This window comes from Cephus cinctus, unplaced genomic scaffold (genome assembly GCF_000341935.2).
Source record: "Cephus cinctus unplaced genomic scaffold, Ccin1 Ccin1_scaffold0093, whole genome shotgun sequence".
Lineage (NCBI taxonomy): Eukaryota > Metazoa > Arthropoda > Insecta > Hymenoptera > Cephidae > Cephus > Cephus cinctus.
In genome coordinates, this window is record NW_014332832.1 from 94640 (window position 1) to 111772 (window position 17133).

The following is a 17133-nucleotide window of genomic DNA, read 5'->3' on the forward strand; positions in this document are numbered from 1 at the left end:
TCCTCTCCTCGTAACCTTCTTAAGGGTGGCTACGTATAGTCTCGTTCCAGTTCACCCAGCAAGACCCCTAAAGCTATCCGAAAGCCTTACTCCGCTAGCCAGCCATACTTTCCAAGTTTCTCATTTCATTTCATCAACTTGATCCGGACTTTCGATGCTTCAACCTTATTCTCTACCTTTTTGTGGTAGACCCACTCTCCTAGCAACCCCATCAGTCCACCGTTCTATAACTTTCCCTTCGGTTCCCCTTCACTCTGCTATCACACGTTAGCAGTCACCCTAGTTAGCAATGGAACGCGGTATCGAGTTCCGGCATCAAGCCTCAATCAATGATGCCTCGCTTTGCCGTTATCTTGGGTATATACCTATATACATCCTTTTCTTATATTTTATCCATGTCTCTATATATATATATATATATATACACACGGTACTTTGAGACCCACTTAGAAGGTATGTAAGAGAACATCGGCAGACCCTAATTTGTCGAATTCTGGCAAAGGACAAAGAATAGAATATACCGAAGTCTTGACGTCAGAGTCACGAAGATACCAAGAAAAAGCTTTGAGCAATCGTACCGCATTCGTAACTTAAGGGTCGTCCCGTAATTTAAAAAGTCCCAGACTTCCAAATGAAGTTTCGCATGATGTATTTCTGTTTTAGGCATCCCATCCCTTGATACCAATGATGGCCCAAGGCCTTCTTCTTTGATTTCACCGACATCCGCAGGATCCCCAGCATCCCTCCAGGCTACAATTCTAAATCCATCCCCCTGCACCACCACCGTCCTGGAACTTCACCTTCTTACTAGTTTTCCACCTTTCCGTCTCTGCAACTCGTTTCCTTCGCTTCTCCGTCTCCGCCCCTCCCCACCTTCCACCCACCGACCCTTCATGCGGATGATTTCAATGCGATTCCGTGCCAGCTCGTTCCAAGCTTCGCTGCAGAAATTACTGGATTCTCTGGACCGTTTCATCTTTTTATTCCCCTCCCACCCTCGTCTTGTCTCTTTCTCATCCCCCCTCTCTCACTCTTTCCCCCCCTCCTAGTTAGACCCCTTCCAACTCGACTAACGGACATTACGAGGCACCGCCGTCTCTCTCAGTCGGACTGTCAGACTATTCCTACTCTTGCTATACTGATTCATGGAACTTGGATCATTTGGACCAAGAGAATTACTTAGCAAGCTCCTGTTCACATCTTCTTTATGTATACCCATAGAATACACACATTTAGTATCCTATTACGTATCTCGTACTTTTGTATTTGAATTCTCTCATTCCCTGGCGAACTTGATCGAAGGCTGGTTTACCGAGACCACCGTGGAACGCTGCCGAGTCCTGAGTTACTCAACAGAATCGACTCGATTTCGAATACAATTGAATACAAGCGGAACGCGGATGATTTGACAGGAGTACAAAGAGCCTGAGCGGATGCTGGTATCTGCAGTGTCACGACACCCCTTAAAAGCAAGATATATATATATATACACAGTATATATAGAATAAGAGAATACAGAATTCCACCTTTTTCCTGAACGCTGAGAATCTCGAGACGATATATTTTTTCAGCTACCCCTTCTATAATCAGCAAACCCAGCCCCGGCTTCTTGACTCCAGTAGGATAAACCATATCGTCCGAATTCGCAATTTACGACTGACGCTGAGCTAGCTTCGACGTCGCGTTGCTGATGCTTTTCGTTTGACGTTTTAAACGTCACTGCAAGTTCTGGCTTTGACAGCCAACCCATGTAAATTTCTTACGACTTTCGTGTCTGCTAATTCGTACCTCCTGTTTTTCATGGTATCTGATACTGGGTCGAGGTCGAATGTCAATTTTTGAAAAACGCGTGAACCCAGCATTGTCCCAGGAGCGACGGTAGTCGATTGGGTCCAATGTTATCAATCCCACGGTCAAACAATGATCTGCCGATCTTGGGAGCGGACTCTGTGCCAACTTTGGTAAGACTGACAGCTGCACTGGGCTTGTTTTAACATCGGGTAAGGTCAAACACATATCCTCTCGTTCGTTTTCTAAAGGCTCCCTCTCACACGGCGAACTTACGAGAGCATTTCGTAATCGCGTTGATGCACGCGATTCATCATCGTCCTGACGTGTTTTCAGCGTCCTCCCACGCGAAGAGCGTCGTCGTATCGTCTGCGCCAGTTTTGGTCCTGCGGACCCGGCTTTATTCCGATACAGTATCGGAATATCAGAGTATCCGTCGGGTTTTACAAAGGCTGCCTGGCGCCTGCCACCTGACGTTCTCGTTATGGATTAGCCCAGGAACCGTTTGGATAGCGCTCTCGGGTATGACGTATGCAGATATATTCAGTTACGTCATACGTATCACATATAGGTATACACAGACGGAGTAACTATACGTCCAAAACGTACAGTACCTGCTCCACTTGATGGAGGAGCGTAAAGAACATCACCCATCTATATATATATAGATAAGCGATTTCCATTCTGTCAAAATACTGTCAAACTTAGGATGACATGACAGACACATTTTGGCAGAGGGTATAAGCATTACTAGGCTATGGTATTGACATTCTCCAACAATATTCCAAGGATACGTCAGGGATCTTAAGACGCGAGGGGGGAGGGTCGGGGTGCTAATCCGGTTGAGCAACTATTCAAACTATTCTAGCCGCCTCAAGGAATTTCTCGGTATTGCGGGATACCTGGCGATCAGTGGTGAGTTTCCCACATGGGTCTAGGAGAGGGTTGTGAAATATCAGGCTAGGGGCTGTAGTTGGACCAGTCAAGGTACCGGATGACAGCTCGGTGCGTATATCTATTGTATAGTCGGTTCGATATAACGCTGCCTGAAATTTGGCTTTTGGACGCTCGTATAATTTGTCTTATACAGGTGATAGGGCGGCGAGGGGGCTGGATGATCCGGAGGGAATTTCACACTTTAGGGGATGGCTGAATAAGTGTGATTGAACGGCACTAGGTAACAATCGCCATTATAAGGAAGACAATAACGTTGGGAATATGTAACGATTTGTATACGTCAGCCGTCTAAAAGCCGGCGATAATAAAAGCTAACGCGTTGAATGGCCCGAGGGGTTGAAACGTGGACGTGACGTCGCACCTGGCACCCCGACGCTCTTTACGTTATTATATCGAGAATTCCTCAAGTCTCGCCCACATCATCGCGATCGTTATACCCGGTGCGACAGCGTCAACCCTGCCCGAGGTGGCTTTTGGCTCGACGTTAAGACGAGTTAAGGGTGAAATAAATGAGTCTTTTTTTTCTTCTCGCCATTTATTGGATTTTCATATATATTTTTTTCTACAGTCAAAGGAACAGTCTGTCTTGGTCCTGGCGCGAGATCCGAAGACAGGGGTTGCTCGAGAAGAGGCAGGGGTAACAACGTGAACTTCCAAGAGGTCAAAGGACGAGTCGATAATCAAGCGGGGCCAATCAAGCCGAAATAGCTCGGACGCGAACGGGGAGGAACGGGAAATGCTGAATTGGGAAACTCGGGGAAAATGGTCTACGCCGAGTACAGTCGCTAACGTTTTTTGGGGGTGCTGGGGGGGTGCGAGGCGGTTTGGATTTGAGGAAAAGTCACTGGCACGGGCCAGTTCTCATGGAACGATCGGTGGCAGCTCGCCAGGGGCTCGTAAAAAAAAGAAAGTGTATTAATTTTACGACATCGTTAAAGTCGCGCCTTGAGAAGAGGCACTGGAGGCTTTTTATGCGCGGCTATCGATATAAGTCAGGGGATGGATATATGGATCATCCCTTGGGAACGAGTACTCCGTACCGTGTATAAAAATACTTGCTGTCCCAGCTTCGTACGCGTCGATTGGCTATATAGACCTCCAATGTGTTTGACGTGCTGGGGGATTAAATACCAAGGGGATGAAATCAAGGTGTGCTAAGTCAGACCCAACTCCGTAAGGGTGGACTTGACTCCGTTGCCGTTTATAGGGTTACCTTATAGGGGCTATATACGGAGCCGGGGTTGAAGGTAGAATACGGTCTATGGGTATTGGGGTGTAGGCGTGTAGAGTTAGAGGCTAGGACCAAGGGTAGGTCGGGGGGGTGGTGATTGATGGAGGCGGGTTAGCTTTCCGTATCGGCTGTTAGGAGATTGACCCCCTGTCAGGGGTTTCTATTAGGCCGGTCCTCGATCCTCCGGGCACGCTCTCGAAGCAGGCCCGTTCACGCCACCAGGGGGATAGATCAATTTGTGTATCGTCGAGAACCACCCCCTTACGCGTCATCCAGAATTTACCGCTACTCTTTCAGTCATCTATATTCTCAAAGAGATTCCTGCATTCGTAATGAAGGCTCCGAGGCATCCGAGAGGCTCTGCCAAGGGTAAACAGTAAGAACGCGAGGTAGGGGATGAAACTTAATAGAGGGTGGAAAAGTCATCGATTCTCCGGTGAGACCGAATGAAAAGGACCCGTGTGATTGGCGAACGGGCGAGAAGAGTTCGTAAGTCGATCGCCAGGGGATGGAATGACTTTTCCGGACGATTTACCTAGGTATTTATTTGGCCCTCGGCAAACCCCCGGCCAGCCACCCCCTCCTTGCGACCCCTCGCTCTACGACGCTTATCCATCTACGGTACCCTCCTCCTCCTTCCACCCCTTTCCTCATTTCGCTGGAAAGTCTCAGGGTAGATATAGACAGGACCCATCGTCTTCGCGAGAATAAAAAAATAGATACCATCCTCTACCGCAATTTTACAAAGGAGACAAACTAGGGGTTGCTCTCTTCTACGGTGTTACGTAAAACCACCCTTAGTAATTTTCTAAGACCAAACACCAAGAGCCTTTCGCAACTTGTCAACTGTCTGGATATACCCTCGGGGTCACTGAACAACTTTTCTCTAAAATTAAGGGTCGTTTTACCCCCCCCCCGCCCTCCTTCAGGTCGCTACCAGTAAATTTCTCAACTTCCTGAACCCAGTCTTTGCCGGACCTCCGAGCAGAACTAACCTCTAGAAAATCTAGTATCACGGACGAAACTGGTTAAGGGATGAATTTAGGGGTAAGAAGAGGCAGTTTGAGACTGCAGATCGTCTTGAAGACGAGTTCGGTACAGGTCCATTCATAAATGGTGACTCCTCGAGAAATACTAATATACCCATGACAAACAACGAACAATTTATCCTTCGTTTAGGTTTCCTCGAGGAAAGCTACCATATATTACTTCAGGACTTCTAACGCAGCATTACGTCTCTCTCGTAAGACCCGATAAAGGTTATCCCATTGCCAGGGTAGTAAACTCATTCGATATGAACGAAACGCTTCGCCCTTGAAGCATCCAGTCGAAATTACAATCGACGCCGACGCCCGTCTAGCGGCGTCTAACTCGAGATACTCTCACGGAGATAATCAGCACCGAAATCATTTCCCATCAGTAGTGATAACAATATACCATTAAGTTCTATGAATTCGTGTAACAATGTTTACCCTGTGCTATACTATAACCCATACTGTACAGTGTCTCTATATATAGATTTCATCGTACCAATTCCCCGTTTTGCCTCTACAACAATATCACAGCCATATCCCTTATATTCGTCTCTTTCGTATATATCAGCCATACTAAGAGATTATTGATAACCCGAAGTTAAGCACGTACAGGATTCCTCAAATTCATTAGTATTCAAGAGAATCGCACAGCAATCAGGGATATCGTAATTAAGCATTCTGTCGGCCAACCAGCGTCCTCGTCCAAGAGTTTCTCTATGGTAAATTGGGGTAGCTAGTTTGACAAGGGTGATCTAGATTATACAATTTTGATAAAAAAAAAAGGACCACTACTTCCGGTTTCTCTTGGACGGATTTCGACGGCTGATTGGGAGCAATATCTGAAATTTTCAAAATCCAATCCTCGAACCCCCGTCGCACCCTCGACTCCCTGTTGGGTAGCTTAAGGCTAAAGGTGAAAGGTCGGTTCTCATGGAGCGTCGGTGGCAGATTAATCATCGCTTGCTTTTAATATCGCAACCCTTCCCCTCGGGCCCTCCTGCCGTTCGTGATAGAATCAATAGTCATTTTCATCGAACGCCCCCTGTAATTTATTAATTCATTTCTGTGAGCTGAGCTGGCGAGGGGTCGGGAGTTAACCTCGTGCTCATGGCTGACAGGTCGACCAATAATTCTTGAGCCGGCCGCTAAACGCTTTCCAATTATTTGTCCTGGAAATTAAATTTCACTGCTCGCTGCGTTCAAGTTAGTGGGGCCAACAGGTACGTTAAATGAGAAGATAAATATGTCAGGTAAAGTAACGGGAAAGGTCTATAGCCTTTGGTTTAATCTGTAAGTAATATTCCATAGGGTATATAGATATATGAGTGTATTTATTGTATATAGGTATAGTAGATGTGATACTTTTCAGACTATAGCTACCGCTGAACGATCTTTGAATTTCCGTAGGATGCTGTATTCGATTCACGTATAGTTTACCTTGGGAAATCGAGCGCAAATGGCGGATTGGCTGCGATATGTAAATTGTGAATCTTACGCGGCTTATGTGGTGGTTCGTGAGAAATTTGAGAACGAGGTAAAAATGTAGCGTCGAGGTTGGTAATGGAAATTGTAAAATTATATTTACTTCTGTTTGGCTTTGATTCACGTTTTATTTTGTCGTTTCTTCGTTTATTGTAAATATTGTTTTTTTTTTTTTTTTTTCGTTTTCTTTCAGAAATCGTGACGAGCATATATGTATGTATATGCAGTACAGTTGCGAATTTCAAATCGTAATGGATTTTTGCTCCGGAGGGAAGACTAAGTAAATTTAAAAGGCACGATCATGGTTAATAAAATTTCCAACGCGCCAATCAGTATGAATGGAGATTTGTTAGTATTGTCTGAGGAAGTTGGTAGTTTCTCAAGATTTTTTTTTCTGTAAACTTTTTTTCTGTTTTATCGACCGTCGCCGAGCACTCTATAGAAATATTAAACGAACTTCCTGCCACTCGGTCGGTAAAAGAAAATAATAAATGTGTACAATTTTCAACGCCATACTGTTTACTATATATGTTGTCATTTGCTGTGCAGCTGCCTGGTCCAGAATTCATCTTGGATTAGCGTGTATATAAGTGTACACTGGATTACTCATTTATGTCAAGTCTGTTTGAAGAGGCTGTGGAATTGCGGAGTTTATCTCGACTGATCCTACGATTTACCTTTGGCTACGTTTCTATTTCTGTTCAGCCATCGCGAATGTACAAATAGAAATTAGATTCTGACTTTCAGTTACTTTAACAAAGATGAAAGGGACCGGAAAGCGAATGCCGGGCAATTGTATTATGCAGAATTTCATCTCCCGGGAGAAGCGAATAGAAAATTCGATACAAGCAGTGATAATGGTTTAGATTGCAGCTCTGTAGATAAAAATAATTCAATGATCAATATAAATATTAAAATTGAAAAAAAAATTTTAACCTAGACTACGTATCTCACGATGATATTATTAATTACTACAAATTAATTGAAATTATATTCCATCAGTTTAATTAAAATATCGCAACAGTTTTCCTTCATATTGGGTGTGCCTTTGTGTTTCCATATGGATCCATTATCTCATTAAAAAAGACCATATGTACTGTACATATTTACATTACTATCCTTTGCAGAGGAAAAAAAAAAATTAATTACATTACCTGGTACATCGTCGTTTCCAGGAATACAGAAATTTTATTATTTTCGTTAATTTGCCAAATTTTCAATTCGTCAAAATGATACGAAACCCAGGAATAAAAACCTTGTTCTATATTTCGTCGATTTTCTTTTCCCTTTGGAAATTCAATGAAAAGCATAATATCTGAATACAATATATCTAACGGTTAAAAGAAATCGAGCTAAATTCACAAAGTATTCGTATGCTAGTGTGATTCAGGCTTTTATAAGTTTCCCAAAGGAAGATAAACCCAATATAAATCGGTCGTTCACCAGCATTTCATTGGTCTTTCAGTAAACTAGAATATTGCCACCCTAAAGTGGCTTTGTGATGATACAATAGAATATCATATGCACATAGCTACAATATGATAATACACTAATACCCATATATCAAGAGCGCATCAGACCAGGAAAATTATTGACGTATACAAAGATAAAAAGTGCTAGAAAAAAAAAAAAAAAGAAAAATTACCCAGACCAAAATGTCAGTCAAAATCGCAAGAATGAATATTTCCAGTCACATATCGCGCATCAAATCGGTACGCGATGGAGAGCATATGCCGACGATTCTTTTTTGCAACCACATCGACGTCGACGTCGGTATTGACGTTGACAGTGACGTTGACGTCGAACCGAATGGCTGTAGGGACAGAGTGCTGCCTGCCAGGCTATTGGGTTTCCAATAAAAGCTGCGTTTCCCTGCTGTTTCCAGCCAGACTCGAATCCCACTCGTTTGATTTACGAGACAATTTTTTTTCTTTTTTTCTTCTTTTTTTTTTGTCCCCTCGTCACACAAGACTAGCAACGGCCACAGCTAATAAGGCTGTTTACATCGATTGAAGCGACGTCGTCGAGCTCGTTAACGGTACAATTGGCTCGACGTCGTAGACGACTGTGTTAACGTGTCCAGGACGGTAACACAGGATATCGATCGACGCATAATCGTAGAGAATCTTTTATATCCTGAAAGTACATATATATATATATACATACAAATCCCAAGGATGATTCCAGCAAGGACTCTAACTCTTCTCCCGAAGGCAATAACGTCGGGACTACCCAGTGGGTAGGAGAAGGCAATTGAGAATAGACGCCCGACGTCGGGCATCGTCCTGAATCAAGGATCCAGCATCTCACTCCAAGGACGAAATCCCGGAAAACCCGTCTTTATATTCGAGAATGACTATTGGCATTTCCAATCGCATCGTCCTTTAACGTCCTGTCGTTGACGTACGACCTGGACGAAGAGCGTCGAGTGGGGCTATCGTGACAAGAAAAAAAAAGGAAACCCTTTCTCCTGACGCATTTCTGAAATTACGATATCCTGCCCCACGATGCAGGATATGCTCTCCCATTCGCGCCAACGTGGTCCAGCAGCATCCGATCCTATTCGCCGGCCAATCCACTCCCATGAATATTAATTGTCAATTAAAACCGACGTCGCATCCGAGCGCGTCGGGCTGCCGTCGCAGTTGGACATGGCTGATCTCGTCGATCAGAGCTTTTCGTCCTATGGATCGTTAAAGCTTCCCAATGGACCATCGGAATTAATCTCCGAACGAATGAGACTGATCGGGACCGGTCCACGAGTTTTTCTTTAAATAAACGTCAGTTTGATATTACGTAGCTGTTGGGGTCAGGTTGGGTTAGGTGCCCGATGCATCACTCAATGGCACTTTTGCCAGTTTTGCCTTCTGCGAATTCATGCGATATCGATCCGACGATTTGCTCCTCGGACAAAATGCTTTTCGTAACTTTGACGGGAAGCTTCGTCGAATTCAGTTATAACTCGGCGCTTTATATACGGTTAGAAACGTTTTCGCGAGTTATATTCCCCCTCTTGGCCCTTTCATCCCCATGGTATCAGATCGTCCTCCCTTCTCGATATTTTACTTATTTTCCTCATCCCGTATCCCCACTCGCCCTCTACGACGCTTTTCTATTCCACTTATATGTATACCCCTTCATCCCCTTTAGTATATATAGCTATTGAAAAAAAAGGCTGCGTGGTAAAAGTGGCAAGGATCCTTTACTTCATCAAGGAGAAGGAGCAGTCTCGTTTCCTGAGGGCTGCGGGGGTAGTACGATTAATATTATAAGCGGTTTAGAGTCGAGCGATGCCGAGAGGACACTCGAAGCTACTTTCTTCAAGAGACTCTCGCACACCAGTGAAAGCACTGAAGCGTCTGCATGTTAATTTCCGTAAAGGGACATTCCTGATACTCGTCTTTCAGTCGTGGTCCCTAATGAGAGTTCAGCAGGAGGCACTACGATTACTATTAGCGACACTCGATCGGATCTTTGATTTAATATTTTTGGCACTCACGAAGTTAAAGGGACTTTTTATTTTGTTTTATTACAGAAGAGCCATACTGACGAATCCTGATCTGTTGCCAACTTCACCCTGGAGCAGACTGCTCGAGGACGACTTCTGGGGTACTCCGTTACGTGAGCGCGGTTCCCATGGGAGCTATAGACCCCTTTGTGTAGCCACTTTTCGGCTTAATCATCTCCTCGGTGGTTTGGACCCTCGAGGCTATCATCTCGTGAACGTCGCTCTCCACGCAGCCTGTGCTGGTCTGGTTGTTAGGGCGGCGAGGAAGGTTAATATTTATATCAGGGATAACGCTTGGATACGGGATAGGTGTATTTAAGAGTATTTATCTTTTATTTCAGATCTTACCGGGGCAGAATCTAGCGCAGGCCATAGCTGGTCTCCTCTTCGCCGTTCATCCGATTCACAGTGAGGCCGTAGCTGGGATCGTAGGTCGTGCCGATCTACTGGCCTGCCTTCTAACCCTGATCGCCTTCCTGGCGTACGCAGCGCACTCTGCCGAGAGTCGCTCGCCCATCCCGCTAGCCGTGACGTTGGTATCCTCCATCTTGGCCACCCTGGCCAAGGAGACCGGTATCTCGTCCCTGGCTCTGTGCCTCCTGTGGGAGGTGTGCCGCGGGGAGCCCGATAGAAAGGTGAGAGCACTTCGTGTTGCGCGTAGAAGAGTGAAGTAGCGGGAGGTGGCAGGAAAAACGACAGCAGCCGCCAGACGATCCGTGAAATTGCTCAAGTCTTGCTGCGTTTCAATTTGCATGACGGGCGTGCGGTGCTGGAGGTGAAAACAATCCAAGCTTACGAAACGTCGGGATGCCGGGAGGTGACGCTGTTGAGGGCGATGAGGTTGCTGATGATGCTGGCGCCGCTACACGGTCCTGTGCGTTGGTGGTTATAGCGTTGCTCGTGGTGGTTCTGGTAGTGGAGGTGGTTGCAGCGTGGCTAGGACAGGGAACTGATGCACGAGCCTCCCTGCTGCCATACGTTCTCCACCTCCCTCAACCTCATCCTCCAATTTCCAGCTCCTACAGCAACCAGCACCAGCAGCTTCGCCACCTCCGGCTCGACTCCTCCACAGACTGCAGGAGTAACGCCGCTACCCCCCGCACGCCCATCCGGATGCGCTGGGTGCACCAGACGCCTAGGGTGATGCATGTCGACCCCCTACAGAGGGTTGGAGGGATGCCAAGGGTCGTTCGCATCTCCTAGCGCTTCTCGAGACCCTTTCCAGTGCGGGGTATAACGTCTTCTCGAATATCTTCAGTCTGGCATTAATCGGCTACGATAACCTTCCTAATAACGCGTGAAGACCTTCCTTCTGGGTCTATGGAGTTCTGGGCAGTTCATTGCCTCTCGGAAGTGGGCCACCCTTCAGGCAGTGGGTTCCGGCACTTCGCAGGGTTTGCCGCTGGGTATCGTCGACCAGCCTCCAAACTTTGCATCACAATAGGCAGCCATTATGTATGATCTAGGAGGCATGGAAGTGCGAGCACCATGGTCTTCGAAATTGGAAATGTTAGAGTATGTCGCATAACGTGTCGTGCACCTATTTCCATATTCCCTTTATCGCGATCTCTTTAGCCTCCGTGCTCTTATCAGAAGAGGGTACTTGAATCGCAAAGAGAGAACGCTGGTTTATACCCATCACTGATTTATACTATGAAATTAGAAACGAGGTAGAGCTGTTGAAACAGCTCAGCTTGCACTGGGGTCTAACTATCGAATATCCTTGTTCCAGGGTACAAGCGGCTGGACAAGACGTCGCAGCGTGAGCGTCCTCTCAGGAGGGTTGCTGCTCCTGGTCCTGGGCAGATTGAAAGTGGGTGGCGCTCCTCCGGAGTTTGCCAGTGCTGACAACCCCATAGCTAGACATCCATCAAGGCTGGTCCGTGGTCTGACCTTCCTCTATCTACCAGCCGTCAGCGCCAGAATGCTGCTCTGTCCCAGTACTCTGAGCTTCGACTGGTCCATGGATGCTGTGCCCAGGATCACCAGTCTCCGGGACCCGCGCAACCTAGAGTCAGCTTGCCTCTACGCCGCTTTAGCAGGAGCTGGACTTTGGGCAGCCCGAGGACTACGCGGAGGATCATCCTCGAGGTGTCCCGTCTGCTCCGGCAGAAGGACCGGCTGCCATACAGACAGATGCCGTGCAGCAAACAACAACAACGGTCCCATCGGCGTCTGTTACTGCCCCAAGAAGCCAATATCCTTCCCGAGCACGACCTTCCCTGCTGCCGTGGCCACCTCCATCGGCTTCCTGGCTCTTCCCTTTTTACCAGCCAGCAATCTTCTTTTCTACGTCGGCTTCGTCATCGCGGAGCGCGTTCTCTACTTACCCAGTGTCGGTTCCTGTCTCCTAATCGGTGCAGCCGTTGCTGGGGCTTATCGTGTCGCCAGAAGAATCTCAAGAGCCTGGGGCAGGGCTGTGCTACTGATAACGGCTCTTCTACTAGCTATCATGTCAGCCAAGACACTCAGAAGAAATCTCGACTGGTACGACGAGGAGAGTCTCTACAGATCGGCGCTTCATGTGAATCCGCCAAAAGGTAAAGAAATATTTTTAGGTAATTTTTTGGAAAAATAATAATCAACAAAGATAATCAATTTTTGTCTTTTGAGTTTCGACGTTATTGTATCGCCGGTCTAATTTTTTTTTTTTTTTTTTTTTTTTTTTTTTTTTTTTTTTTTTTTTTTTTTTTTTTTTCTTTTTTTTCATCGACGCAAAGAGTAGGTCACATGCGGCTGAAGGGAATTGTGGGGTCGAGGGGATGGAAATAAAAGGAAGCAAGAATATGGCCGCCTATCAACGAAATAACAGTGCCGCTAGAGAGAAGAGGGCTCGCGGTGGTGCTCGCAACACATTTTTCGTTTTTAATCTTCCCTCTGGACGATAGTGCAGGGTGTGTAGTGGAAGGCGGTCACGCGAGGTGCGGCAACGGGCCGCCACGCTCGCGTATTTTAATTGCGCCGACAGAAATTGCGTGTTACCGTGTTAACAGCCTCTGCTTCGGGAAATAAATTTGCATTCTGTTGGCTCAGGTCGGCGGGCGCCACTTCTCTACTCTACCCGTAACGCTCGTTGATTTAACTGCGTGTACACGCGTTACGCTACTCTAATTTCTCGTAGTCTCCTGTGCACAATATACCCGTACGTAACGCGCACACACAACTGTCATACTGCGTCGGTGTATACGCGTTTATCAGAAGCTTAAGAAGCGATCCTGATTCCCTCCTACAAAATTATCCTGACCAAATTTACTCTACCCATTGCACCCTCTATCGGATAGGAAGGGACAGGCAGAAGGGACTCTAGCGAACTTCCTGGTCCTGCTGGGTTTATCGCTCGTAAATAACACCCAGCAAGGAGGGTAGAATGTCAATATTTTATTGGCATCGGCGTATCGCGACTGGCTCTCTCTCTCTCTCTCTCTCTCTCTCTCTCTCTCTCTCTTCTCTAATGTGAATCCCTACGGCGAAAATAAATCCCCTCCCCACGATCTTACCCTGTTAGGTTAGGACTCCTTGCGAAATTATGAGCGAACAAGAGAAACTGACAAAAGCAGAAGTTCTCAATATTGAGAAATGAAATAAAGAAAAGCCTACTTTGTGTAATAATAAATATAATACATTGTATTATTATATATTATTATTATTATTGTTTGCTTTCAGCCTACGGAAATTTGGGAAGCGTACTGAGTGCTCAGGGACGAGTATCAGAGGCAGAGGAAGCCTTCGTACAAGCCCTTAGACACAGACCCAACATGGCGGACGTCCACTACAACCTGTAAGTGTAATGAAACATCCTCGACCGAAGTATCCGATGAGAAATTCCTCTTCATCCATTTCCGATAGTGTCTTTTATTTATTTTCTTCATTTTCCTCCGCACCCCCAACCGTCCACCCTCCCTCGCAGTGCAGAACGTACCGATGCGTAGCGCAAGATAAATTCCTGACCCGTGCAAGAAGCATGTATGGCAATACGTTACATTATATCTGTACCCCTATACAGTAAGAGTAACCGAGCTTCTGCCGTAAGGGATGATTCTTTTTCCAACCCCTCTACCACATACCTCTACCCCCACCACGATTTACCCTCCGTAGATGCACTCGGTGCATTTCTCGCTCGAGCTAAACTGTTTCCGTTCGATCCATATTTCTCGCTCGACATTCACCCTCGCGGACGAAGGGGTAGTTCTCCAGTCATAGTGGAGTAAGCCACGAAGTCGATAAGCCGACCACAGTATACCAGTTGCACCTCCCCTGCACACTGGAGCCTCGCGATAAGCTCTTCTGGGTAGGTACCACCTAGGTACTATCCAGAGTAGCTAACCTAGCCACTCGGCACAGGATATAGGTAGGTGAGCTAGGGCGTCTCACCGACGTCCCGACGACATACCCATTATCTGGGTCGACTCGACGCGACCGCTCCAAGAGTCTATCGCAGCTACGTCCGTGATGGGAAAAGGCTACTGCCCGCCTGTGAGACGCGATATAGGCTCCGAGGATGAGACCAGGTTAGACCAGAGCCAGTGGTTCCCTAACGACGTTACCCGACGTCAACCTCGACCTCACCAATGGGCCACAGTAGCATCATAAACCGGCAGCAGCTCCGCCATGAGTAAACACACAAGCCGCCTGCACGCTCAGATAAGCTTCCACCCGCGTCCCTTCCGGACATCGATCATTTGCCCTCGCACTGCCAACCCCACGGCGTGGCAAACTGGCCAACCACTTCTGGGACTCGAAATGATGTTGAGGTTTGGATTCGCAAACACTCTGGAAGCGCTTTCAGCGTGGTACCACACGTATGAGGTTGGCAGCAGTGACGGTACGAGGTATGTGAGTTCGGATTATTACGTTCCGTCGTTAACGAAGTGTCACCGGAAGATGTTGAAATTAAAATGATCAAAGGGCTGATAAGCTGGTACATACGTGGGTACGTCATGAGCATCCAGGTTATCTCAAATCAAATGGGAAATTGACGAGCTCTCGGGTACCGTCAGAATGTCTTCCTGCCCTTGGCGTTTCATATAGGAATGCTGGAGATCCGTTATCCTGTCTGTTTATATATATACATATATACCATGTACAAGGGTGCATGTAGATGGCACTGTCGTACCGTTTGCACCCAGTCTGTTTGTCTGCTGACCACTTGAATATGTATCGCCGTTGAGCTTTGATTGTACGGACCAGGCATTTGCATACCAGGACTGTCCAGGTTACCTATTCCTGGCCGGGATGGCAAGAGAGACTTCGCGTGCCCTGTGGACGCGGAATGCAAGCGGAGCATAACACTGGGGATCCCTAATAACGACGTCGCAGCGTCGCGACGCTCCAGCGCCGTTTCGGATCCGAGCGATATGTCAGTCTGGCAATTTTACCATGCGGATCTTCGCTGATGAAGTCCGGCGTTGATGAAGTTCTAGAATGTTCCATGTGGCTCCAAGGGTTTTATTTGATAATATATATGTAATTGAACCCAAAGGGTTACGGAACAGGGATTTTGAGTTACGATTGAATGGAAAGACTGTTCTGGGGAGATACTTTCGAAATTTTCCTTTTTCTAACGCCAAAAGTTTTACAGGGTACAGTGGGAGCCTCTTGTTTGGCACAGCTTGTGAGAGGGACCTGACGAGGGCGACCGGGGACCAGGGGGAGGACTTGGCCTGACTTCGAAAAGAGCCATAGCGTCTAGGAAAAGCAGTAGACGGTACGGTATTCAGAAATTGCTATAGTTCCTGGGAAAAGAGATGGGACCTCGGGTAGCAGTTTTCTGGATAGAGGCTGAGAATAGGTACGAGGGTAGAGGAAAAAAGACAGAGGGATGATGGTTAGACATGGGGACGGTGAGCAAGGCCAAAACTTCTTGCCCGAGTCAAACGGCCGGAAGAGGAACTAACCGTGCGGCGAGAATGAGCCTCGTAAAAATGTAAACTGTCTTTAACTGGGGAGGACTGCGGTGGACTGTGACGTCGGCGGCGTGGGGGGGGGGGGGGGGGGGGGGGGGGGGGGGGGGGGGGGGGGGGGGGGGGGGGGGGGGGGGGGGGGGGGGGGGGGGGGGGGGGGGGGGGGGGGGGGGGGGGGGGGGGGGGGGGGGGGGGGGGGGGGGGGGGGGGGGGGGGGGGGGGGGGGGGGGGGGGGGGGGGGGGGGGGGGGGGGGGGGGGGGGGGGGGGGGGGGGGGGGGGGGGGGGGGGGGGGGGGGGGGGGGGGGGGGGGGCGGGGGGGGGGGGGGGGGGGGGGGGGGGGGGGGGGGGGGGGGGGGGGTGAATAGGGCGAGGTCGAAGATGGAATTCAAAGGGGTAGAGGATGAAACTGAGAAACTTTGACTGGGAATCATAACCATGAGATTCGACCTCTTTAAGTGCATCCACACCGACAAAAGAAATCATTGCCAGAGAATATTACAGACTTATGGAACCACCTCCCAACCAACACCGATACTTTAGTCAGGATTACAGAAAACAGAAGACACGTGTCCCACCCTTATATAACGTTTGCCAATAAGCGTCCTTCCGATCGTTTATGAAAAAGTATCCGTTCAGCCGGTACCGACCTAACGAAGAAAACGAGGAGGAAAAATATGAGGATAAGGAGGACGGATACGACCGAAGAGGAAATATAAGCAGAACCCGGAAATGGAGTAATCTCCTTGATCTTACGGAAGATTCTTGACTCTCGGTTCGTCCGTTGTCGGTAAACTAGATCCCATTAATTAATTAGTCGGTAAATATGAAAGCGGGAGGCTAAGTCATAAGGGACAAAGGAAGGTGGGAAAGGGCAAAGGTCAACGTTGAATATACTTTACACGTATGTCTCTGTATAATTATCTTTACGCGTTATCTAATAAGCCTTTTACGAGAAATTCGATAATCATACATCATCAGAAAGGTGATAACGTAACCCTCGATCCTCCATAGTCTCTTTGATGTTAATGGGGGTATCCACAGATGTTCACTCGGGTTCGGGATAACGAAGAACATGAGTTTTCGCACCTATCGGATTGAGCTAATTAGTCAGCAGTCACTCATGAGGTTCGATGCTACGAGACATAACGATGGAGACCGAGAGAGAGACAGAGGGAGAAGGAGAGAGAGAGAGAGAGAGAGAGAGAGAGAGAGAGAGAGAGAGAGAGAGAGAG

The 17133-nt window shown here is 47.5% G+C and overlaps 1 protein-coding gene across 1 annotated transcript in view; it reads left to right on the forward strand.

Moving 5' to 3' along the window:
• The window catches only part of LOC107274402 (transmembrane and TPR repeat-containing protein CG4341), a 76208-nt gene that overhangs the window by 37797 nt on the left and 21278 nt on the right, over positions 1–17133 (forward strand). Inside the window, exons 2-5 of the mRNA XM_015753510.2 lie at positions 10028–10268; positions 10342–10635; positions 11733–12540; positions 13664–13778. Coding sequence (XP_015608996.1) covers positions 10028–10268; positions 10342–10635; positions 11733–12540; positions 13664–13778 — 1458 coding nt within the window. The remainder of the gene's footprint in view (positions 1–10027; positions 10269–10341; positions 10636–11732; positions 12541–13663; positions 13779–17133) is intronic.